This window comes from Glandiceps talaboti, chromosome 22 (genome assembly GCF_964340395.1).
Source record: "Glandiceps talaboti chromosome 22, keGlaTala1.1, whole genome shotgun sequence".
NCBI classification, from domain to species: Eukaryota; Metazoa; Hemichordata; class Enteropneusta; family Spengelidae; genus Glandiceps; species Glandiceps talaboti.
Window position 1 is genome coordinate 125186 of NC_135570.1, and position 17028 is coordinate 142213.

The 17028-nt window shown below is 36.1% G+C and overlaps 1 protein-coding gene across 1 annotated transcript in view; it reads right to left on the reverse strand.

Annotated features, from left to right (window-relative positions):
* The window catches only part of LOC144452367 (cadherin-23-like), a 105977-nt gene extending 90924 nt beyond the window's left edge, over window positions 1-15053 (reverse strand). The window contains exons 1-11 of the mRNA XM_078143460.1: window positions 14935-15053; window positions 14466-14552; window positions 11721-11863; window positions 9564-9614; window positions 7990-8169; window positions 7041-7166; window positions 6037-6162; window positions 5493-5571; window positions 5165-5277; window positions 4403-4735; window positions 3173-3396 (exon numbers count right to left, since the gene is read on the reverse strand). Coding sequence (XP_077999586.1) covers window positions 3173-3396; window positions 4403-4735; window positions 5165-5277; window positions 5493-5571; window positions 6037-6162; window positions 7041-7166; window positions 7990-8169; window positions 9564-9614; window positions 11721-11863; window positions 14466-14552; window positions 14935-14992 — 1520 coding nt within the window. The 5' untranslated portion in view covers window positions 14993-15053. The remainder of the gene's footprint in view (window positions 1-3172; window positions 3397-4402; window positions 4736-5164; window positions 5278-5492; window positions 5572-6036; window positions 6163-7040; window positions 7167-7989; window positions 8170-9563; window positions 9615-11720; window positions 11864-14465; window positions 14553-14934) is intronic.
* Between the last annotated feature and the right edge of the window lie 1975 nt (window positions 15054-17028).

The window sequence follows — 17028 nt, forward strand, 5'->3', positions numbered from 1 at the left end:
TAATAGTGTTGGGTAACTGTGTGACGTCAGTCTCTAATAGTGTTGGGTAACTGTGTGACGTCAGTCTCTAATAGTGTTGGGTAACTGTGTAACAGTCTCTAATAGTGTTGGGTAACTGTGTGACATCAGTCTCTAATAGTGTTGGGTAACTGTGTGAGTCTCTAATAGTGTTGGGTAACTGTGTGACAGTCTCTAATAGTGTTGGGTAACTGTGTAACAGTCTCTAATAGTGTTGGGTAACTGTGTGACGACAGTCTCTAATAGTGTTGGGTAACTGTGTGACGTCAGTCTCTAATAGTGTTGGGTAACTGTGTGACAGTCTCTAATAGTGTTGGGTAACTGTGTGACAGTCTCTAATAGTGTTGGGTAACTGTGTAACAGTCTCTAATAGTGTTGGGTAACTGTGCAACAGTCTCTAATAGTGTTGGGTAACTGTGTGACAGTCTCTAATAGTGTTGGGTAACTGTGTAACAGTCTCTAATAGTGTTGGGTAACTGTGCAGCAGTCTCTAATAGTGTTGGGTAACTGTGCAGCAGTCTCTAATAGTGTTGGGTAACTGTGCAACAGTCTCTAATAGTGTTGGGTAACTGTGTAACAGTCTCTAATAGTGTTGGGTAACTGTGTAACAGTCTCTAATAGTGTTGGGTAACTGTGTGACAGTCTCTAATAGTGTTGGGTAACTGTGTGACAGTCTCTAATAGTGTTGGGTAACTGTGTAACAGTCTCTAATAGTGTTGGGTAACTGTGTAACAGTCTCTAATAGTGTTGGGTAACTGTGTGACGTCAGTCTCTAATAGTGTTGGGTAACTGTGTAACAGTCTCTAATAGTGTTGGGTAACTGTGCAGCAGTCTCTAATAGTGTTGGGTAACTGTGCAGCAGTCTCTAATAGTGTTGGGTAACTGTGCAGCAGTCTCTAATAGTGTTGGGTAACTGTGTAACAGTCTCTAATAGTGTTGGGTAACTGTGCAGCAGTCTCTAATAGTGTTGGGTAACTGTGTAACAGTCTCTAATAGTGTTGGGTAACTGTGTAACAGTCTCTAATAGTGTTGGGTAACTGTATGACAGTCTCTAATAGTGTTGGGTAACTGTGTAACAGTCTCTAATAGTGTTGGGTAACTGTGCAGCAGTCTCTAATAGTGTTGGGTAACTGTATGACAGTCTCTAATAGTGTTGGGTAACTGTGTAACAGTCTCTAATAGTGTTGGGTAACTGTGTAACAGTCTCTAATAGTGTTGGGTAACTGTGTAACGTACAGTCTCTAATAGTGTTGGGTAACTGTGTAACAGTATCTAATAGTGTTGGGTAACTGTGTGACAGTCTCTAATAGTGTTGGGTAACTGTGTAACAGTCTCTAATAGTGTTGGGTAACTGTGTGACAGTCTCTAATAGTGTTGGGTAACTGTGTAACAGTCTCTAATAGTGTTGGGTAACTGTGTGACAGTCTCTAATAGTGTTGGGTAACTGTGTGACAGTCTCTAATAGTGTTGGGTAACTGTGTGACAGTCTCTAATAGTGTTGGGTAACTGTGTAACAGTCTCTAATAGTGTTGGGTAACTGTGTAACAGTCTCTAATAGTGTTGGGTAACTGTGTGACGTCAGTCTCTAATAGTGTTGGGTAACTGTGTGACGTCAGTCTCTAATAGTGTTGGGTAACTGTGTGACGTCAGTCTCTAATAGTGTTGGGTAACTGTGTAACAGTCTCTAATAGTGTTGGGTAACTGTGTGACGTCAGTCTCTAATAGTGTTGGGTAACTGTGTGACAGTCTCTAATAGTGTTGGGTAACTGTGTGACAGTCTCTAATAGTGTTGGGTAACTGTGTGACAGTCTCTAATAGTGTTGGGTAACTGTGTGAGTCTCTAATAGTGTTGGGTAACTGTGTGACGTCAGTCTCTAATAGTGTTGGGTAACTGTATGACAGTCTCTAATAGTGTTGGGTAACTGTGTAACAGTCTCTAATAGTGTTGGGTAACTGTGTGACGTCAGTCTCTAATAGTGTTGGGTAACTGTGTGACGTCAGTCTCTAATAGTGTTGGGTAACTGTGTGACGTCAGTCTCTAATAGTGTTGGGTAACTGTATGACAGTCTCTAATAGTGTTGGGTAACTGTGTGACGTCAGTCTCTAATAGTGTTGGGTAACTGTGTAACAGTCTCTAATAGTGTTGGGTAACTGTGTAACAGTCTCTAATAGTGTTGGGTAACTGTGTGACAGTCTCTAATAGTGTTGGGTAACTGTGTAACGTCAGTCTCTAATAGTGTTGGGTAACTGTGTGACAGTCTCTAATAGTGTTGGGTAACTGTGTGACGTCAGTCTCTAATAGTGTTGGGTAACTGTATGACAGTCTCTAATAGTGTTGGGTAACTGTGTGACGTCAGTCTCTAATAGTGTTGGGTAACTGTGTGACAGTCTCTAATAGTGTTGGGTAACTGTGTGACGTCAGTCTCTAATAGTGTTGGGTAACTGTGTAACAGTCTCTAATAGTGTTGGGTAACTGTGTAACAGTCTCTAATAGTGTTGGGTAACTGTGTAACAGTCTCTAATAGTGTTGGGTAACTGTGTGACAGTCTCTAATAGTGTTGGGTAACTGTGTAACAGTCTCTAATAGTGTTGGGTAACTGTGTGACAGTCTCTAATAGTGTTGGGTAACTGTGTGACGTCAGTCTCTAATAGTGTTGGGTAACTGTGTAACAGTCTCTAATAGTGTTGGGTAACTGTGTAACAGTCTCTAATAGTGTTGGGTAACTGTGTGACAGTCTCTAATAGTGTTGGGTAACTGTGCAGCAGTCTCTAATAGTGTTGGGTAACTGTGCAGCAGTCTCTAATAGTGTACACTTTCTGTTATCAAGATTGGCCAACATTTATGCCACCTTGTGGTCAGCTGTAACTATGGAATTTGCCATTCTGATGAAGATAGTCAACCAAGACTCATTGAAATTTCAATGCTGTAAACTTTGTAATTGACTACTCCTACTTGTTACCCAGATTAGGTCCCAAACATGTTAAGATTGCAGGAACAACAAATATATGAATAAGTCTGGACTAAGTCGAGTATTGTAATGATATGATATGAGCTTGAATTTTTTGAAAATTTCAAAAATGAAACCTGGGAAGGTGTTAATTGGAAAGAAAGCTTAACAAATGGAGTTGTAAGAGATTGATGGCTGCTACATACTTGTCTGATCCTGTCAAGGAATATGTTATTTCTCCATATGACCCACTGTCACCATCAATAGCTGTTACCATGGTAACACTGCTTCCAACTGCTAAATCTTCATCTATGTCTACGGTCAATGTTTGTGAATCAAAGATGGGTCTGTTGTCATTTTCATTCTGTAGCATTATCACAACTCGAGTGGAATCATAGTGACTTGGGTCTGCTGATTCATTGGCGTAAATCTGTAAAAAAAGGACAAGAATAGTGGATCAAGCTGCTGTTGAATTGTGCAGTTAAAAGTTTTAGGTACATGTGACATGTGATTTTTTTATTTCTGTGATTAAGTTAGGATTCTGTCCTTAGTCCTTTCATTACAGATATTTCTGTTCAAGATATTGTTACATTATTCTTTATCAATTGTAATTATTTCCAATCCCATGTATTAATTTATCTATTTAAGTTAACTAACCCCCCCCCCCCCTCCCCTCTCCGTTTGTACGTCCAGTGTTTTCTCTGTAATGTATTGTTTACCTTTGTATTGTCTTGCAGTTGTATTGGAAATTAAAAAAAAAAATACATGTGCATATTTTGAGTTTGTGTTTGGAAGAAAAGTTCAATTCAATACTATACATAATACTATACATACATAAACTGTAAAGATGCTTTCAAAATTACAGACATCAAGAAGGCCATCAAAATGTAATTTCCTCCAATTTTATACAGGATATTTCAGTTTACTACAATTCATACAACAATGTACTACACATACAACCTGTTGGAAGTTTGTGTTCACTGTCTGTTTCATACAACCACACAGAAACCAACAAGAAACTGCACATTCTACACGTCAAGATAGTAAGACTACAATTTCTTGCTACATTTTGCCTAAATAAAATAAACCATTTAAACACATGATACTCAATCAGATGCAGACATGGGAATGCCAATGTTTTGATGTATTAAAGCATTTGATATCGGCATGGTGGCATGTTAGTTCATTTCATTCATAGCCAAATATAATGTATTCATTAAATCTTCCTAAATTAAAGTAAAAAAAGTGTAGCATGTACAGTTTTTTACTGGTTTCAGTATGTTATATCAAACAGAGCCTCTGATCACTAACTTGCAATGTGCTGTATTTATCATATACTTACACATAATTCATACTGCAAGCTACTTTCGTAATCAAATATAGCCTGTGAACACTAATTTTCAATGTGCTGTATTCACCACATGTGACATACTTACAAGTAATTCATACTGCAAGCTACTTTCATAGTCCAATGGGTGTTCCACTAACAGTTGAACATTAGCTTCTCCACTAGCATATGAAGGCTCTACCCTGAACAGTTCTGAGTGTTCACCATGTAAAGACAATACAAATCTACCAAAGGCATCCTGATCTCCATCTTTAACATATATATCCAGTGGTAGAAGTGTACCGGCATAATAACTCTCTGAGATGTTTTGTAAGATGTACTCTGATTGGTCAAATGTTGGCTGCTCATCATTGATATCGTTAATATCTATTGTAAATATTGTTTGTACAAATGTACCGCCATCTTGGCCTAGTTCTGTAGCCTGGAAATAAATAAATAAACAGATTCATACATAACACTAGGAGTAAAGTTGGTAAGCCTCAATTATGGCAAAGTATGTAAGTGGTGTCCCATTTGAAAGTTAACCTGCTTCCATTGAAGACACAGAACCCAACTGGTGTGTTTTATCGCAAAGTGTGTCAGTGATGTCCTAATTGAAAATAAAAAGTGTGTAAAGACAAACAGATTGGGGTATTAGTGATATCTGTTTACAATGTGATAATAGGTACAGGATCCTGCTATGATGTCTCTGTTATTGTAGTCTGGAGTTGAAATGTGTCCATCTTTACTACAAAACAAATCATGTGCCATGAGTGAAATGGCCAGGTAATCTGATAATTGGACTCATAACTGTATTACTATCAGGTTAAAACATCTCATATTACTAATTTTGATAAAAACTTTGACCTACCTGAACTGTAAGTTTAACAGATCCAGTGAACCCCTCTGCTTCTCTGTCTATTTGCTTAGCTACTCTAATTTCTCCAGTTGCACTACCGAGACTAAACAATTCTCTATCATTACCTGCAAGAGATCAAAATCTTTCATTATATAGGACAGCCTTTTTTATTTTTACCTTCTGCTGGTCCAACCAACCCTATTGCTTTGATTCATTAACACAATTTTAAAATTTTAAAATTGTGATAATGATGTACGGTCAGACCAAAAACCACAATAATAATTATATAATACCACTAACTATTGAGTACTGTACTTCATTAGGTACACCAAACACTTACCACTAACTATTGAGTACTGTATTTCATTAGGTACACCAAAGTCTTGATCAGAAGCTTCTATTGTCTGGACCAACTGACCCTGGTGGAATAGACAACAACAAATACAGTATGCAGGTTTTATCTATTTTGGTAAATGTCAATAATTATCAAAAATGTCAAATTTTGAAGGACAAGACAAATGTATGCATGTATACACACACACACACACACACACACACACATATATATATATATATATATATATATATATATATATATATATATATATATATATATATATATATATATATATATATATATATATATATATATATATATATATATATATATATATATATGCATGCATTCATACATGCATGCACGCACGCACACACACATGCACACACACGCATACACATACATACATACATACATACATACATACATACATACATACATACATACACACACATACACACACACACACACACACACACACACACACACACACACACACACACACACAATAAAAATGATAAAAAGACCATATTATATTTTAACTTACAATTGGTGCATTTTCATCTACTGAAGTTGTATAAGGTAATCCTCTAAAGACAGGATCAGAATCTTGTACGTCCCCTACCCTAATGATAAGTGACGCTTGGCTACTTAGCCTGGGTGGCACCAAATTCTACAAAAAATGACAATATTTGATGGTTACCAAATGTATAATGAAAGTCATAGTCAATGTTCGTACAAAAATGTCCATTATCTACAAGTAATGTTTTACAAATTCAAAGTAGCAATTTGTCTTTATTTTCTTGTTGTTCCATAGACGTTGGAGAAAGTCTCTACAACTTGGTCTATTGTTATAGATGTACCACTGACCAGCATTGATATGGTGGAAGCACTGTGCCCTCTTGTGGTAGAAATATGAAAACACACACTTTGCCGAACCATGATATATTAATACATCAGTGTATCACTCATGTCAGTGTGTTGTTCTGATTGGACAAGTGTTCAGTGTAATATCGTCAATATTGATATGTCAAAGTTGTACTCTTGGTAAAACAGTCAGGAACAGGATTGTGACATTTTACAACACAACCTGTCTTTCTCAGAAATATATCAAATAACATTCAAGTACAAAACATCATATGTATAGGATCTCTGACTCATTGGCCATACAAACTAATCATATAACATTCAAGTACAAAACATCATATGTAGAGGATCTCTGACTCATTGGCCATACAAACTAATCATATAACATTCACAAGTACAAAACACCATATGTAGAGGATCTCTGACTCATTGGCCATACAAACTAATCATATAACATTCAAGTACAAAACATCATATGTATAGGATCTCTGACTCATTGGCCATACAAACTAATCATATAACATTCAAGTACAAAACACCATATGTAGAGGATCTCTGACTCATTGGCCATACAAACTAATCATATAACATTCAAGTACAAAACATCATAGAGGATATATGACTCCCTGGCCATACAAAGTAATCAATATACAGTAACACCATAAAATTTACAAAATTACTAACCTCGGCAACTACTGTCAATTCATAAATATTTTTAATTTCGTAATCTAATGGTTTTTGTAAAGTTACTGTTCCTCTTTTCACAGCTGAAGATACACTTGTTATTCCAACATGAAAAACATCTGTGTCCTGTAAGAAAGAGAAATCATGAAATGTAATATTATGTTTAGTTATACGTTTGGATCAACTTATTAAATCTGACCAAGGGCCATATTTTAATTTGGTTTAAATACCAAACAGCATGTCTACTGTGTTTGTCATATTTATGAAATGTTCTAATAATAATCAGCTATAAAGTTAGTAACAAAGTATTTAGAATCTCCCTTAATATGGAAAGAGGACATCATAACTAAACTAAGAGCCTTTAGAGGGCATTTACAACATGTACTGTTGTTTGAAAAATTCCTTGACAATTCACATTTGTCACATGTCAATAACCACAATTCTCATTATCACATGACAATCAATTCTGTCACATGTCTGATGATGTCATCAACCACCTGTCACTATAGATCATCACTTGACATTAAGGGGTGACCAGGACAAGACACGAAACTGTTGTCATGCAAAACAACAGCAGTCCAGTACTCAGTGCCAGTAGGGAGTTACAGTATATTGTAAATTATCAGTGTCCTCATCCTGTGTCTTCTCAACATCTATTGGACCTCACATTTGTAATGTGACACAGTATTAAGTTATACAAGATTTTCTATTACATAGGGTCAGATGTGGGAAGGTGGTGATCACCCAGTACAAAACAAACAACACAAAATGATAGAAATAGAGGTAAATAAAGATATCTAGCCACTCTCACCACATCAGATTTTAATCAGGTTGTGTCAGCCCAGACTTCATACTTAGCAAGACTGATGCTTGCCCATTTGCAATGCAAGAGTTAGTACTCTATGCATTATTATAATAAGTTGTAAAGAGATTTCTGTATACAACTTACTGTTAAAAATCTGAATGTAAAAATTTGATGAATACCACTATCCCAATCTGTAGCATTGAATTGTATAATTGTTGAACCAACTGGCATATCCTCAGCTATTGTTGTTTTGTATGGAGTATTTTGAAACAATGGAGCATTGTCATTGACATCTAAAACAATAACTTTGACCTCTTCTTCCACCTGAAATACACAAGGACAATAAAGATATCATTAGTTATAAGTGAAAATTATTGGCCGTCTATTGTTTATTGGTAGTCCCTATTAGTGGTCGCATGTTGTCTCATGGGGCTAGCCTCATAAAGATGGAATTTTTAAAACTGAATATTCATGAGTATGGAACAAATAACGAATCAAGTCATGTGTGGAAATTATATGTAAATGTACTAGGCAACACAAGGCTAGGCATGAGAAAAGAACAAATGCACATTGAATGTTCACTCTGTGATCTGTGTGACTTAAACCAACAAAGTGCACACATCACCCTGGAGGATTTTTGCCCGATTGTGACACAGCTAGTCTCCAGTATCTAAACAGATACAGATACAGATACAGATACAGATACAGATACAGATACAGATACAGATACAGATACAAATACAAATACAGATACAGATACAGATACAGATACAGATATACAATATAGGGATGTGTTTTGTACTACTCTACACATGTTGCTATCTTGATATCATAGGGATGTGTTTGTACTACTCTACACATGTTGCTATCTCGATATAGGGATGTGTTTTGTACTACTCTACACATGTTGCTATCTCGATATCATAGGGATGTGTTTCGTACTACTCTACACATGTTGCTATCTCGATATCATAGGGATGTGTTTTGTACTACTCTATACATGTTGCTATCTTGATATCATAGGGATGTGTTTTGTACTACTCTATACATGTTGCTATCTCAAAGAAGGCAAAGCACACCAACAAAATACATAATTTGGTTTTACTGCAAACAAAATTAAAAGAATCCAATTCACTTGGCAGCCAGTCTCTGTTTGAGGATAAAGTTGACAGTTTTCTACAGAAAGATGAAGGTACATATGGCTCTGAAAATAACTGTTTAATTTATGAGTGTGTCACAATAACAATGCATAGAAGAGTTGAAATAAACAAAATTCAAGCAAACATTGTGTCCAAACTTATGCTGGTAGCTATGTAGTCTTGCTGCTAGACTAGTAGCTATGTCACTATTTAAAGTATAACTCCAGGCATTCAATTTCCATATTTTTTTATATCAATGAGATAAAAAATTGCATAATTTGACAACTACGTGGTCTGCTTCATGCACTGCCATGTGAGTGCAGTCAATGATGAATTTTTCAGGCCTCATTGCTCAATTAGGGGAGGTGTGTGGGAGGGGGGGGGGTAATCACACAAAGCTGTTTCTAAGAATGGCTGAAAAGTAAATACCTTTTATCAATGAAATTATGAGTTTTGTCATTTCTCGGCTTTGACTCATAGTGACAAGGTCCTTTAGGTCACTCATACTTTCTTTAACTGAACTAAGTAAAACAGTAGAGAATATTATTAACTGCTGAATAATTTATAGTTTGTACTCACCGTGTTGACTCCATCTGATATTGTTACTCTGACAAAATGAAAGGCGATAGACTGTGGAGGAAAGAAAAGATGATATTTTGTCACAAACATAGCTGTATTGTATCTCTCTTTCATTTTGAAAGATTAATGGGATCCACTCAGTGGTAATATCTGAAACTTACAATTCATATCATGTTATAAACAGCTGTGGGTGGTTACGGTAGGCAAGTTCCACACTGGTTTACTGAGGTTACCCACCAATATTACAGTTGTAGATACAGCAATCTATGCAAATTTTACAAGATTCCTCAGCTCCTCCTAAATTTTACAAGATTCCTCAGCTCCTCCTAAATTTTACAAGATTCCTCGGCTCCTCCTAAATTTTACAAGATTCCTCACCTCCTCCTAAATTTTACAAGGTTCCTTAGCTCTTTCTAAATTTTACAAGATTCCTCAGCTCCTCCTAAATTTTACAAGATTCCTCAGCTCCTCCTAAATTTTACAAGGTTCCTTAGCTCCTCCTAAATTTTACAAGATTCCTCAGCTCCTCCTAAATTTTACAAGATTCCTCAGCTCCTCCTAAATTTTACAAGATTCCTCAGCTCCTCCTAAATTTTACAAGATTCCTCAGCTCCTCCTAAATTTTACAAGATTCCTTAGCTCTTTCTAAATTTTACAAGGTTCCTTAGCTCTTTCTAAATTTTACAAGATTCCTCGGCTCCTCCTAAATTTTACAAGATTCCTCACCTCCTCCTAAATTTTACAAGGTTCCTTAGCTCCTCCTAAATTTTACAAGATTCCTCAGCTCCTCCTAAATATTACAAGATTCCTCAGCTCCTCCTAAATTTTACAAGATTCCTTAGCTCTTTCTAAATTTTACAAGATTCCTCAGCTCCTCCTAAATTTTACAAGATTCCTCAGCTCCTCCTAAATATTACAATATTCCTCAGCTCCTCCTAAATATTACAAGATTCCTCAGCTCCTCCTAAATTTTACAAGGTCCCTTAGCTCTTTCTAAATTTTACAAGACTCCTCAGCTCTTTCTAAATTTTACAAGGTCCCTTAGCTCTTTCTAAATTTTACAAGATTCCTCAGCTCCTCCTAAATTTTACAAGATTCCTCAGCTCCTCCTAAATTTTACAAGATTCCTCAGCTCCTAAATTTTACAAGATTCCTCAGCTCCTCCTAAATTTTAAAAGGTCCCTCAGCTCCTCCTAAATTTTAAAAGGTCCCTCAGCTCCTAAATTTTACAAGATTCCTCAGCTCCTCCTAAATTTTACAAGATTCCTCAGCTCCTAAATTTTACAAGATTCCTCAGCTCCTCCTAAATTTTACAAGGTTCCTCAGCCACCCTTCCTCTCCTATGAAGTTTCAAACCCTAGCAAAGCCATTGATAATGTCAATATACCATTCACATTCACATGACAAGACAAGACAAGACAAGACAAGACAAGACAAGAGAAATATTATTAATGTATAGTGATATGCACCTCCCTGTCCTTTACAATTATTATCTCTGGCACCAACCTACACATACACGTATCCTTCTGCAGCCCTTTATTATACTTCCAGTCTCTGTGACACATGCAATCCATCGCAGCTGTGTATTTATGCTTCAGATATACATCTCCATCCTATCAGGTCCCCATTTATACAACTAGATTGACCAAGGCACAGCCCTTATTCAAATCTTGCCAAACAACTTAACTATGAATGGCAATGATAAATTAGGGAAGGCTTTACCAGCAACTTAAGATTCTAGGCCCACCACTCCAACCAACTCAACCATCATATGTCAACTCAAGCCATGAAAGAATCACCTTCCATGCTCAAACTATTTTGATACAAAGTTCACAAGTGATGACTATTCTCTAGCTAGGTAGGGATGGAGTATCTCCTGCTGTTATAAGGTGAGGCTTTTCACAATAGAAACTACACATTAACTCAAACAGCGTCTGAGTACTAGAAATGATGCCTACTGATTTGAAATGCATTGTTACTCTCTCAAGAGTCAAGTAGATGCTCAAGAATTCAACAAGAGAACTCGGTGCACCATAGTGACAGATATACTGCTATGTTGCACCATTTGACTAACGATACATACACTCAAGGAATCAATTTAGTCTCTATTGGGACACACCATTTAACATAGGAATCAACTTTGTCCCTATTACATACCTCTCTATCTAATTGGGTTTTTAGAGTGACAATTCCTGTGACGGGATTGACATCAAATAAAGACGTTCCGGTCAGTCCAGTGATGCCATATGTGACCTCTGACCCTTCAGGATCTTCGCCATGCAGTGTGTAAACTCCACTTCCTACAAGTGTAAAATGAAATAAACAAAATGAATAAATGTTAAATACTTTGATATTGAGTTATTTTCCTTACTTGGTCATACAATAACCTACTTCAACCTCAACTGGACTACATTGTGTACATCTATGGTCCTATGGGGTTTCTAACCTATCTTGTATTTTGTACATCTATAGACTATGGTCCTATGGGGTTTTTGGTTTTTTAACCCATATTTTGTACTTACATGTTCAACAGTGTTAGGGTATGGAGGTTAGAGACACATATTGTCTAATGTACTAGTATGCTTCGTCTAAAATCTAACTTGATTAAAGATTAGACTTCGCACATACATAGTACTTTTTATAGGATAATTTGGTCTAAAAAGTAAACTAGATTCCGTTTCTAAGCTAAGTCTAGTCTAATTAGATTTTACCCGATACTCCATGGGATATTTGTGCAATGTAGCACCTTCATGTCCTGTGGTCTACCGGGAAGTCTACTAGTTCAGTTCAGTTCAGTCCAGTTCAGTTAAAGTTTCCTCTAATCACTGGAGAACCACAACAAATGTGTATAGAAATAAAAGTTAAAAAAATTAGTGCTACTGTTACGAGCTGGAGCAGAAAAGTTCCCATCACCAAGGAAAACACACAATCCTATAAAACTCTATTTACCTATTTACAACCCGAATTGGAATATCAAACAACCAGAACGGAAAACCAAAATCACTCTATTGATATATTTACAACTAGAACGGAAAACCAATATCAAAAGGTGACAAAACATCATAACGGAAAACCCGGAAAACCAATATTTGAGTCTAGTACCATTTCACAATATTGCAAGATGGTGGCCAAATTTAAGGTGCAGACAAAGGTGACATCGAAGTTATACAGCATACAGTCCAAGGGTTAAAATCAGGCACAAAAACATGTGTAAAACACACAGGACACACGAAATGCTAAAATGCTTAAAAAGCAAGAGTCATGAATTGAATAGGGTGCAAAAGGTAAAAACTTGCCAAAAGGAAGAGCACTGAGCAGAATAAAAATACGCCTGTCTCCTTGCAGTTGCTCCAGTACCTCACGTAAATCCAAGATTGGACATTTTACGGACTCATTAAACGAGTAACACTCTCCGCCACATCAATAAACTTCGCCGTTGATATTACATTGTAAAGACGCATACAGTAGTTCACGGGCAGCGGCGTATAAAAAATCTAACTGCATTTTTGTTGCCATTTTGACTTTTCAAAATGGCCACCAAGACGAAAACGAGGTAGAACATGCAGAAAGGCACATGAGACAAGGGGCTTGTGGGACAGAGTTCAGGATGATATTAAAAAATAGTTTGGGATCCGTTAGCTAAAATGTCCACGTCGCAAACATAAGAAAGAAAAACGTGATAGCACAAAGAATATCAAACAACCAGAACGGAAAACAAACGAAATCTATGTACGGTATTAATTTTATTTCAATCTTGCCAAAAAACAAAATATTCATTTTTGAACTTATATGAACTTACAAACGTTAGAATGGAAAATAGCAAGCTAGCCCAGTCCATCTCTATGGCCTAGGACACTAGTAGTGCAACATTCCGAAATGTTTTAGTTTTACTGTAGGTATACATATAGACAGAAGCTTACATTACAAATAAGATTCAGGCATTGCTCATAGCTTATATCATAAAATTAAAAGGTAATTCCTGAAGTGGGTAGCGAAAACTTCTTAGTAACTCTAAGATCAGAGGTAAACTGTTGCAAAATACAGTACCAGTGTGTAGGAAATTGCAAATTTTCCCAATGCTCTGTTCACTTTTGGGATGACGAGATTGCTTTTGTCTTTGTTACGAGTGTTATAGTGGTGAGTATAGGAAAAGTGTAGTAATCTGTAATATGATGAGGTAAGTTACAAACATGAATGTACATATTTGTATCTAAGAAGAAGGAAAATATCGAGAATATGTGATCGGGTGAAAAGTTCAGCTGAGTTTGTAGTGCACATGCGATTACTGCGTTATGGCTCTGACTGCCATCTTCAGGGAAATGTAGATTACTAGTAGATGAGAAGTACAAGTGGGACGTGGAACCCCAAACCCCCTGGCTTTATTTATCATGTGTGATTCTATGTTTTGTAAAGAAGGATCAAAATATGTTTTGGTACGAAATGTCTCAATCGTAATAAGATACCGACTATTTTTTCCTAATTTCAGAAGTAAACATGCTATACATATATATATATCCGGGTTATATATATATATATATATATATATATATATATATATATATATATATATATATATATATATATATATATATATATATATAGTTTTGGTAGTACTGGAACTCTTTCTTGGTTGTAACTCGGAGTTTCACGCATGGTGCGATCATCAGACACTCAAATATATTACTTTGTCTTAGCAGATTGATACTCACCGAGTTATATATATATATATATATATATATATATATATATATATATATATATATATATATATATATATATATATATATATATATATATATAACACAAATAACACTGCTCTACACACATAAATACGTATTGAGCACTGTTTACTACACCATATACTCTGTGTGTGTGGGGGGGGGGTGAAAGATCGCAACCTACCTATCGGCGCATTCTCTAATATGCTGTGATAATTCATGTTCTGTGTGAAGTACGGTGGTTGATTTGCAGCAAACAGACCTGGTTGGCCTAACAAAAGAAAACAAATATGCAAGGTTGTATTTTATGGAACCGGTCTTCCATAGTATTTAGTGCGTAAACATGTGTTTAATTAAACATTTTTAACATGTGTTTAATCTTGTAGGCCTATCAGATGAGATGAGTAACACAGTCATATCTAAATAACCGGCCTGCTTCATCACAAAAAGATATACACATTGAACCAAATATAAAGACACTTATTTTGTCAATGTGTACTTTATCATACTTTACTTCATGTCACAGGTACAGTAGTCCTACAGTCTATTCCTACTATCAACACAAGTGTTATACATAATACAATCGATGTGGTCAGTGTTTTTCAATAATCATTTTAAAAAACATCATTGGATCTAAGATATCAAATACTCACCATTTACAAGAATTATCCTTGCGTAAAATAAAAGAAGGCAAATAATAACGTTCTTCATGATGTACCTCTATTCTTGTTTGACATTTCCAGATCTCCTTGCCATTATATTCCCCCTTCTCATTAATCTGTAGAATAAAGCACACAACATAATCATCAAATGAGGGTTCGAATTCTGTTCAACCAACCAACCAATCAAACATAACCATTCCGTATGCCAACTAAGACTTGCGTAAAGAAAAGTGTAGTCTTTGAAGATAGACGACAATGTTTGTACGAATTGTTGTCTTTCTTTCGAAATACTTCTGAAGTTTGGGTAATTCACTAGAACTCACTGTGCCAGCTGTAAGTAATAGAAAAGTTTGGGTATGTGTCGATGCATTTATAATTATAATAAGCAAATATAAATGATTACAAAAAAACCTCGGTGACAAAAAAGAGAGGTGGGGGTAAATGGGGAGTCAAGAAATAGCTCACAGCTAGTCTAGCCTGACCCCCCGGCATTGTACGAGTTATAACAATAAGAGGGTTCAGTCGTATTATATTAATGATTTTTGTCACTCAATAATTGGACAATATATGTGGTGAATTCAAGTAAACCAGGCTGTAAATAAAGTAATATATTTCAAGCTTATAGAGGAACTAATCTTCGACTTCACTCGAGTTTTCAAATATAACTAACTTATAAATAATACAGGCTTCACGTAATGATATTTCTATAATAACTCTTTTGATTTTATAAACATCTGTCGTGGGAAAAGTTTTCCTTTTCCGCAGCTCCTGTATTTTTCCGTCATTCGGGTTGTCATTCGTTTTAGGGTCACCCATTGTTATGACACACAGCCCGATAGCGTGATATTAGTCGTATCAGCTTGGTATATTCACTATTGTTACGACAGCCTGATATAGTGATAATAGTCGCATCGGCTTGGTATATTCACTATAGTTACGACAGCCTGGTAGAGTGATATTAGTCGTATCGGCTTGGTATATTCACTATTGTTACGACAGCCTGATAGAGTGATATTAGTCGTATCGGCTTGGTATATTCACTATTGTTACGATCGCCTGATATAGTGATATTAGTCGTATCGGCTTGGTACATGTATATTTACTACTGCGAATACTGTTTTCAAATTCGTCCCTCCGAGTCATGAAAGACGTAATAAAAATGAATGAATCCAGGCGCTGATTATAAGGTATTGAAGTTTCTAGAATATAATCCCATATCACTGGTGTGTGTGTGCTGTAAGCACGCTATAAGCAAAGATTTCTTCCAACTGTTTGCTTTTGCACTCTCGATCTCGAACCTGCATCGTTAAAGTTTTCGCCTATATACTCAGGGCTGGAGTTTTGTCTCCCAAATTTTAAACGAGAAAATGTTAATAAACCTAGAGGTGATGGGCACCTTTAAAACAATAATTATAAATTGTGTATAACTTAAAATTTATAGCCCTGTATACTTATTTAAACGCTTTACAACAACAACAACAACAACAACAACAACAACAACAACAACAACAACAACAACAACAACAACGACGACGACGACGACGACGACGACGACGACGACGACGACGACGACGACGACGACGACGACGACGACAACGACAACAACAATGAACATTCGTGGCTTTTAAAATATTTTATTTGTAAATCTGCCGAGGATTCCGTTCGGTCGAGCCTAGTTCCTGTCGGATATCAATTTACATCCCAGAATTTTTTTTATATTCGAACTTTACTGGAAGCAAGAAAAAGCAGAGTAATCCTTGTAAAGTAGGAAACGAAATGTAAAGAATGTACAACTTCTCAGATGCATTGTATCCTAATTATAATACTCTGGACAACTTACGGTGATCCCCGGGGTCGGCTTAGACCTCCTGTACTATGTATCATCAAAAGATCTGGACTTTAAATATAACGGGTCAATTTGCTTTCAGGTGTTTTGGGCTAATGGCGAGATGAATGGAACGACCATGTTTTTTCACCATTTCTAACATGTGTATACTTTTGTGATAGTATAAATTTACAGCAACGTTAACAGACACTTGTGTCTAAATTTACAGCGATAACTAGTCAATCTAATGTTATTCTACC